General features: G+C 37.0%; 1 protein-coding gene across 1 annotated transcript; it reads right to left on the reverse strand.

Moving 5' to 3' along the window:
* Positions 1 to 8,220: 8,220 nt before the first annotated feature.
* On the reverse strand, positions 8,221 to 10,048 carry LOC100253966 (pentatricopeptide repeat-containing protein At1g80550, mitochondrial). Its single transcript, XM_010660733.2, has one exon. The coding sequence runs from the start codon at positions 9,978 to 9,980 to the stop codon at positions 8,637 to 8,639; it is 1,344 nt and encodes a 447-aa protein (XP_010659035.1). The 5' UTR covers positions 9,981 to 10,048; the 3' UTR covers positions 8,221 to 8,636.

Here is a 10,048-nt window from a genome sequence, read left to right on the forward strand (position 1 = left end):
TATTTATGAAAATAATAGAAATATTTAGAAATTAATTTTCATTTCCACCACAAAACTGTTTTTCCCACTTCAAAATGCATTTGAACATGCTTACCACTTGAGATTAGAGCCGGTTTGTTCTCTAGACTTTTTTTTCTCGTTATGTTTGATTAGAAAGTAACACAAGAATCATTGCACCAACTTGCTATATTATTAACCAACTTCTCCCCTTCAACCTTTGAGCGTGTTTCACTTTTCCTCTCACATTCAAAACTCAATACTTTAACTCCTAAATTTGTTAATTAAAAGAGCAACTTTTACCTTTAAACTTGTTAAAAAGTCGATAAATAACATATTAAGTGAAAATATAAGATTGAAATGTAAAGAAAAATACTTATTATCCAAGTTCAAAGTTATTACACTTTAAAGCTGCATCCGAAAACCATGAATAAATATACAAACATCCCTCTAAAATAAAAGTTGGTATATGTCGTATTTCGAAAGCATTTGGAAATTTTCACGTTAAGTTTATAAACTTAAAATTGATTTTATCCAAATTCAAACTATTGTTTGGATTGTGGAAAAAAACAATTTTTTTTATTTTATAATTTTATGAAATTTTTGTAATTAGGGGACTAAGTATAAACAAATTTAGAAGATAAATTATTAAGTTTTGAATATGAGGGATTACATAGTAAAATATGAGAAAAAAAAATGAGGGGTAAAATGTATTCAACTTTTTGTGGGATATGGCAATATGGCTTAGTAGCCAATAGGGTTTTGGGGACATTGAAGATGGATACAGGAACTTCACCTTCGTATCCAACCTCTTCATCTAGGATTCTACGTGTTTGAGTCACCCACTTGAACTCATCAAAGTTGAGTTAGAGTTGGACGCCATGATGGATTGAAGAAGATTTTTGTTGGACATGGCTGTTCAATCTGGTGTGTTTGGTGTGAGAGAATGAGGCTTTCATATCATAAGGAATGGAGGCTTTCTTCTCTCTTTGTTTTTTTTTTCCTTTTTGTGTTAATTTGGTTGCTTGTGGTTGAGTGTGATTGCTGCCTCACATGTTCTTTAGCAAACTCAGATGGTACCAGGAGGGCTTCCTCAAGCACCTTAAGGCTTGGTCTTGAGTTCGAATCCTGGGGACGTCACCCCAAGGGGCCAAATAAACAAATGGTCCCATAAGACTCTGCGCTGTCCGGCGCCGCGCAGGCTCAAGCCTAGGTACCCGGACACCAGAGCACAAAAGGCCGACGTTTTTGTTGGGACGTCATTTGTTTATTTGGCCCTGGAGCCTAGGCTGAAGAGCCTGCGGATTCGAACTTGGGTCCAAACCTTAAGGACTTTTGGTTTGCCCTCCTGGTACCATCTGTGCTAGTAGCGCAGATGGTACCAGGAGGGCAAACCAAAAGTCCTTAAGGCTTGGACCCAAGTTCGAATCCTGGGAAGACCACTCTAGGCGCCGCGCAATATTGGCCAAACAAACGAAACAAACTATATTTTCTAAACTTTAAAGAATTTATATTAAATGTAAATTAAATCCAACCTTCACACTTTGCATTAATAAAGTCATCTTCTAAGTCCTATTGCAACTACTACCCTATTACAATTTACAACCACTAACATTTGGGTCTGCAACAATTGTAAGTTTGTTGTATTCGAGAAAAGATTTTAAAATCTTGAGATGTTCTTTATATATATATATATATATCTTGTTAACAAAGTGCATCTAAAGTAATGTTCTTAATTGTTGCATCTTAGAGGTAGGATGTTTTGTTCCCTTCTACATTATGTTCATAATTGAGGAGGGTGAATCTACTTTAAAGATGATACTTTGTCAAAACTTAACCACTTTAGTTCGATAAGTACCCTATTTCAGTTTTGTTTTGTTTATTGCTTTGTTAGTTTTAGGCTTAGTTATGTTGCCTAAGACTAAATTCTTAGATTTTTATTTAACATTGACTCCACTATAGTAGTCATACCCATTGTTGCATTTAGGTGTGTTGCAACCTTTATGTTATTGCATCTAGGTTTGTAGCCTTCTTCCTATTGCAATCATTGTACATCTTTTAAAGGTTCTTCTAAGTCTCAACTTTTCTTACCGTTCAAACTTTATTTTACTTTATCTAAAAAGTACACTTTAGATAAGATTCTGATGGTTGAATCTTGGAGGTAGGATGCTAATTTCATAGTACATTGAGATTGATCTTAAAAGAAGACAAATTTACTTTAAAGACAGTGTTCTATTGCACCTCGATGACACTAATCTAACAAGTGCCCTAATTTCAATTTTTAACAGTCCCATTTATACTATTTTGGGCTTAAATTAGTTCATTTTTTTACCCCAAAGTTGAGATGTAAGGAAATATAAATATGTTAAATATCATTTCTATCCCAATAGTAGGTTGTAAGAAACTTAAGGCTATTGTTCATTCCCAAGTTCAAGGTGAAAAAATTGAGAAGAAAATTTGGAAAAAAATATTTTAAATGAAATTTTCTTTGGAAGATTTTAAAGAAAAAAACTTAAATTATTTAGTAATTTATTTTCCTTAAATTTTCATTGGTTTCTTTTAGGAAAATGGGAACAAAAATATTTTAATATTTTCTCATTTTCTTTCTTTATGTTATATATGTTTGGTTTTCTATTTATTTATTTATTTATTTATTTTGAAGAAAAATATGAGAAAAAATAGAGAGAAAAATAAAAAAGAAAAAAGAAAAAAGATAATAAAAAATAAAAATAGATTTAAAATCAATATATTAGTATTTTATACTACTTCAAACTCATTCCCCTTATTTTAATTCTTTTATATAAAGATTAAATGTAAAAGTATATAAGTTTTTAACTAATTTTAATTATATATGATTTTTTTTTCACATTTTTAACAATAAAATATATATGAGAAAATCATTTTCCAAGTTCCATTTGATTCCAATTGCTAAAAACAATATTAAAAAATGATTTGTTTTTTTTTTAATATTTTGTTATACTACGAAAATATCATTAAAGTATAATGCAACCTTGATAAATTATACTAAAAAAATTTTGAAGACTTTGATAAATAATATTTTTTGTCGGTTTTGGGGTCATCGTGTTCAATTAATAATTCAATAAATTTATTAGATGATACAGTATAGAAAAAAGCGTAATTTCGTATAAGACTCACTTACTATATAAATTAATAATTTTTTAATATGTAACTAAATCCATATGATTTATTTAGGAAACGTTTGTAAAATATGTATAATGTTACTTGTTTAAATAAATAAGTGTTATATATTTCAAAAAATGAATACTTTGAAAAATACTTAACTTACCACTTAAATTAAATTATTAAATTACTTTAAATTATTAAATTAGTTTACCTAACATCCACTAAATCTATTGTTTATTTTTACCCGTAATTTTTTCTCAACATGGTATATTTCATTGCCGTAATGGGTAGTCACCCATTGGAATTGGAAAATATATATATATATATATATATATATATATATATATATATTCATTATTTTTGTACTCATAATCTCTGCATACGGTGGCACCTCCTTTCGAGAGCACAAGTGAGTCCAAGCCTTCACTGTAAAAAGTAAAAACGCACCACCACGATGACATTATTTCCTCACCAAGATCATCAAACTTCTGCGCGTAGCACGAACCATTCTCACCACCTGTTTGACCAAATTCCCCACCCAGTCATAACCCTAAAAGATTGCAGAGATTTTCGAAGGGCAACTGATTTAAATAGAAAAATATATATGTAACATAGAATAAACCCTAGGGAAACAAAACCATGATAAAATTATTTTTATACCCTTCTTCCAACGCATTTCATTTAAGGTATGTTTGGTTATTGAAAAATATGAAAACAAATAAGAGGGAATGAAAATACAGAAAAAAAAAAAAAGGATAAAATGAAAAAAAATAAAAAAAAATAAATTATTTTATATGCTCTTTTAAATTTATTTCATTTATTTTTCTTCAATAATTTAAAAATGTATAAATTTCTTATTAATGTTAATTATATATATTTTTTTTTTCATATTAAAATCAAATGTGATAAAAAAAAAATTCCTCAATATTTTTTTTCTTAGTATTTTTGGAAACCAAATATAGCTTTACTTTTTTCTTTTATATAAAAATTAATTAATTTGAAAATACACAAGTCTCTTACTAATTTTAATTTTTGTTTTTTTCTTATTTTTCTAGATAAATTAAACATGACAAAAATTTTCTCCCTAACATTCTATTCTTCCATTTCTTAGCACCTTTGGCTAACCACCCATGAACCAAAACAAACACCATCTTCATTCGCTGGCAAATAATGAGGATTCAACAAGGATTTCTCTCTTATATGTTCTTCAAAAAGAACCAAAAAAAACACTAAAACTATGGATTTTCAAATTATTTAATCTTTATATCAAAATAAAAAATTTAATAAAATGAGATGAAAAAATACATATAAAACTAATTTATTAACTTTAAATTTAATTTTTATTTTTATTTTCTATTTTCTTTCCATCAAAATTTTCAAGAATCAAACATAACATAAAGATTTTGGCCAAGGATCATTTGCAACGGAGCTATAGTTCTCTTGATGGTGCAAGCACAGTGTTTGGTATGAAGAAACAAGGTTGGGGTTGGTTTGAAGAACAAAATATGATCGATATAGTTAGGAAAATATCAAACACAATATTTTTTTCCTTATAAACGAAGAAACTAGACTATGAGTGCATTTAAGAGTGATTTTAGAAAACGTTTTTAATATTTCTAACACTTGAATTATAAAAATTTTCGAGTATTAGAAATGTTAAAAACGCTTTGTAGAATTACTATCAAACAGACTCTATATCAAACCAAATTCCCAAATTCATAATCATTCATGTGATATATGTATATATAGATAATTCAACTTAGTCTAACCCGCAGTGACGTTTAATTAATCATGCAAAGCTTAGAACAAGAAAATGAAGAAAAATTAGAGAAACAAAGAAACTGGATACAAGTAATATCACCATCTTAGGAACCCTTTTGGAAAGACCTATAAAATACATAGACCACAATTTACAAGTATATCAGCAAACAGTTTGTGGCGAAATAACTATTGTGAATTTCTCCCAGTTGATGAACAATACCAATACCAGGAGTCATGACCCGAGTTCTGAAATGAAATAACTAAAAAAGAATCAATTTCCTAAAATGAGATGTAAGCCAACATTAATAGCAAACACAAGCTGCTTCTGGTACAAGAGCTTGATGTCACAAGATGCTTCAAATGACCCTCCCCATGGCTTATATAGGAGGTGAGAAGCTTCTAGAGACCCTTGGAGACATCCACACTTAGCCACTAGTGGGAAGAGTGTGGAAGGTTCTAGAAATGCCTAGAGAAGTCCACACAACTCTACACTATGGTAGAAGGCATGAGAAGGGTCCAAAGCTTTCTAGAGAAATCTAGAAGTCTCTTGAATATTCTAGAATAGTGTAGGACATTCTATAATATTCATGAATTGTAAGGAACCCTCCAAGGTTCTAGAGAGTTCCATTGGTGCCTATAAATAGGTGAGGGCCTCATTTGGCCAAGGCACCAAGCAAGTGAGCATCCAAGCACTTGTAAAGGCTTTCTTGAGATAATAAAGCTTCCATTCTTTAAGGAGTTGCCTACTAAGCTCTTAAGCTTTCGAGTCGCGAGTGTCTTAGCCGAGCAAGCTAAGCATTGGGGATCAAGGCTGACTTAGCAAGATCAAGCGTCTTGACTTGCCTAAGTGTCGCACGAGCTTAGTGAACGACTAAGTCCGTGACAAGTGGTATCAGAGCGCGGTTACGAGGTGGGCATAGCAAAGGAAGCATGTCAGGTTCCAACGTGGAGGAGACTAGTGAGCAAACCCGTGGGAGGGAGACCGAGCCTACTGCACGGGGCAGGGGCAGGAAGGATAAATCTCGTGATGCCGTTGCCAACATGGAGGCAAGGTTAGCCAAGGTGGAGCTAGCCATGGCGAACACTCGGGAGGGGTTGGACTTGATCGAACAAGGCATGGAGAAGGGCTTAGAGGATCTAAGGGAGCAGATCCAAGACCTTCGTGAGAGGGTGCTAGTCTCACAAGTTCAGCCAGTGTCGCACGAGGAGTTTGTGTCCTTCCAAGGAAAGGTCTTGAGCATGCTTGCTAGCATGGAGTCAAGGATAGAGGCCTTGGCCATTCGAATGGAGTCCCGAGACCAGGAAGTTAGGCAAGAGTTGGCCATCTACAAGGCTGCTGTGTCGGCACGGGTCATGGCCACACAGGAGGCATCTAGGGTGGAGGTGCCGAAGCCACACAGGTTTAGTGGCAAGCGGGATGCCAAGGAGTTGGATAACTTCTTATGGCATATGGAGCGATACTTCGAAGCTATCGCATTGACGGATGAGGCGACTAAGGTAAGAACTGCCACTCTCTACCTTACTGACACAGCTACTCTATGGTGGCGTCGAAGGTTTGCCGATATGGAGAAAGGCATTTGCACCATAGAGATGTGGGAGGACTTCAAGAGGGAGATCAAGAGGCAGTTCTATCCCGAGGACGTGGCTTACCTGGCTAGGAAAAACATGCGGCGTCTTAAGCACACAGGCTCAATACGCGACTATGTCAAGGAATTCTCTTCGCTCATGCTTGAGATTCCTAACATGACTCAGGAGGAGTTGCTATTCAACTTCATGGATAACCTGCAAGGGTGGGCCGAGCAGGAATTAAGGCGCCGAGGCGTACAAGACTTAGCCACTGCTATGGCAATAGCAGAATCCTTAACAGATTATAAGAGGGAAGACTCCTCCAAGATTGAGTCTTTGGAGGATAGCCACGCCATGGGTGGGGGAGACGAGGTTCCAAGGGACCACAATGCTCCTAAAAAGGGATCAGGCAAGACGTCTAATGTCCGAGAAGGAAGGGGTAAGGTGGAAAGGAAGGAGTTTACGCCTAAAATCAAATGCTTCCTGTGTGACGGTCCACATTGGGCACGGGATTGTCCAAAGAGGAAGGCGCTTAGTGCCATGATCGAGGAGAGGGAGCAGGAGGACGAAGCACATATGGGCTCAATGCAGCTACTAGGTGCCCTCCAATTCAACCCGAAGCCTAGCACGCCTAAGACCTCCTTACTAGCAGGGGTGCAAGTAAAGGAGGAAAAAGGGGAGCGAGCTGAGGTAGCTCGCACACACATGGAAGAGGTCACCGAGGGAAAGGTGAACTCAATGGGTAAGAGGAAGCAACACTCTAAGCGTCGAAAGTGCACGGGTTTGCATCCTTCTGAAGCCTCACGAGAGAAGGAGGTGAAGAATATCCTGGCTGAACGGGTCACCAGGAGACAAGGGGTCCCTCCTGTGACAGAGTATCTAGTCCAATGGAAAGGACTACCTAAGAGGCAGGTAAGCTGGGAACATGCGGATGCCTTGAGAAGGTTCTGGAAACACATCGAGAGGTTTCAGAAAGAGGCAACGACGAGGACGTCGATGGCTTAGGTGGGGGAGAGTGTCACAAGATGCTTCAAATGACCCTCCCCATGGCTTATATAGGAGGTGAGAAGCTTCTAGAGACCCTTGGAGACATCCACACTTAGCCACTAGTGGGAAGAGTGTGGAAGGTTCTAGAAATGCCTAGAGAAGTCCACACAACTCTACACTATGGTAGAAGGCATGAGAAGGGTCCAAAGCTTTCTAGAGAAATCTAGAAGTCTCTTGAATATTCTAGAATAGTGTAGGACATTCTAGAAGTCTCTTGAATATTCTAGAATAGTGTAGGACATTCTAGAATATTCATGAATTGTAAGGAACCCTCCAAGGTTCTAGAGAGTTCCATTGGTGCCTATAAATAGGTGAGGGCCTCATTTGGCCAAGGCACCAAGCAAGTGAGCATCCAAGCACTTGTAAAGGCTTTCTTGAGATAATAAAGCTTCCATTCTTTAAGGAGTTGCCTACTAAGCTCTTAAGCTTTCGAGTCGCAAGTGTCTTAACTGAGCAAGCTAAGCATTGGGGATCAAGGCTGACTTAGCAAGATCAAGCGTCTTGACTTGCCTAAGTGCCGCACGAGCTTAGTGAACGACTAAGTCCGTGACATTAAGCATTCATTATTCTACAAATCTACGAATCTGTTGCCTCATTATTATCAAGGTTACCAGAATTGCATGTCCGATGTGTTAAAACAAACTTGAAGTCCTGAAAATAGCCTTCACCAGATAATCATCAGAAAGAAATCTCTTTGCCGAAACCTTTTCATATGCTTCCAAGCCATTTGTATCACCGATCAAGCGCCACATGAGAAGTCATGCAGAAGTTTTTATTCCTCCTTGAAGACAATGAAAATAGGCTGGAAAATTTTCAATTCTTACAAGCAGGGAATAGATGCCAATTGAGCCAAATCTTGATCAGTCATTGTCAAAAATCATTGAATAATCTAACCCCCCTCTCCCTTGGCTCGGCCAAAGTCCTTCGGTGTACATCTTTTGTTATGCTATTCACTTGTATCTCCCTGGCGTACATCTTCATTTTTCTATCCACAAAATTCTACTTTTTTCCCAGCAACAAATCTAGCAGTGGGGTTAAATCTCCTAAATTCCAATATAAGCATTATGCAGGTAGTATCAATCTTCCCGTAGGCCTATGAACTACTAACACCCATCAAGAGATCATTCAGTATGGGGCTTGGTCCCAAGATCTACCCTTGGTTTAGCAGAAAGCCCTTTTGCTAACATCTCTTCCTCATACTTCCGAGCCAAATCTACCATACCCTTCTGCACTAAAGCATCAATAAGAGCATTATATGCACACGCATCCGGACTACACCCTTGTTCTTCCATCTTCTTCCAAACGATAAAAACAGGTCGAAGAAATCCCCACCTCCCAAACTTCTTCATAAGCATCACGTAAGTGTCCATCCTAGGCCTAACCCCACTATTGATCATCCTATCAAATGTCCTAAGAATCTGTTTAGGCTTCTCAATACACCCGAAAAAGCAGTGATAAGTAATCACGTTTGGTGCATAACCCTTCTCACGCATTTGATCGAACACCCCATAGGCTTCTCTAATTCTCCCATTTTCACACAACAGCTTGATAATTGTATTGTAAGTCACAACATTGGGCTCACAACCCACCTCTTTCATCTCGCGAAATACCCGAATTGAAAAATCGACACCCTCGGAAAGACCAATGGCACGAATGACCGTGTTATACGCCACAACATCCAGCCTAATTCCCTTCTTCTTCATCTCCTTATACAATTTCACGGCCCTCCATGGCTTCCCACTCTTGCACTGTATATCCATATATATCGAATAAGAATATAGACTTTTACAAACACCTCTCCTATCCATCTCTTCCCAAAACTCCCTACACTTCTTCCACCACCCCATTTTGAACCACCCACGAAGAATAATGTTATAAATTTTCACATCATCGTTAAAAACCAAGTCTTTGCTCTCTTTTAGGAACAATTCTTCAGCTTCTATTACATGCTTATACTCACAAAGCGCGTCAATCAAATTCGAATACGAAGTTTCATCCCTCAGATTAAACTCCTCAGTTCTATAATAAGCATTCATCGCTTCTTCAACTAGATGCGCCGCTGCATAGCGCTTGAACACGAAACGAAAAGTGACATGGTTGGGGTACGCAACTGGGTCTGCTTTCATGCGTTGGATCAAAACCCATATGAGATCGAATTCGAAAAACTTGCCCAGAATGTCAATCATGCCATTGTAGGTATCAGTGGTGTGATTGAAGCCGCATTGGGTTTGAACCCAATCGAAGAACTCGAGTGCGCGTTTCCAGTCATTGGCGTAGCAGGAGAGAGTTTGGCGCACAGTGGAGTGGTCAAAACTGGTTGAATTTGGGGAGATTATAGGGTTTGATAGAGGCTCTGGTTCAATGGGTTTGAAGGGTTTTGTGGAAAAGGATTGAGTGAATGGATAAAGAAGAGTTTGAATGCATCGAAACGAATTGCGGTGCCGAGGAGAGATCAAAGAAAGCATTGCCAATGTAATGACTTTGCACTCTGATTCTCTTTCATGTGTAGTTTCTTCGAAGCGACTGAGCAGTG

This window comes from Vitis vinifera, chromosome 13 (assembly GCF_030704535.1).
Source record: "Vitis vinifera cultivar Pinot Noir 40024 chromosome 13, ASM3070453v1".
Taxonomy (NCBI): Eukaryota; Viridiplantae; Streptophyta; class Magnoliopsida; order Vitales; family Vitaceae; genus Vitis; species Vitis vinifera.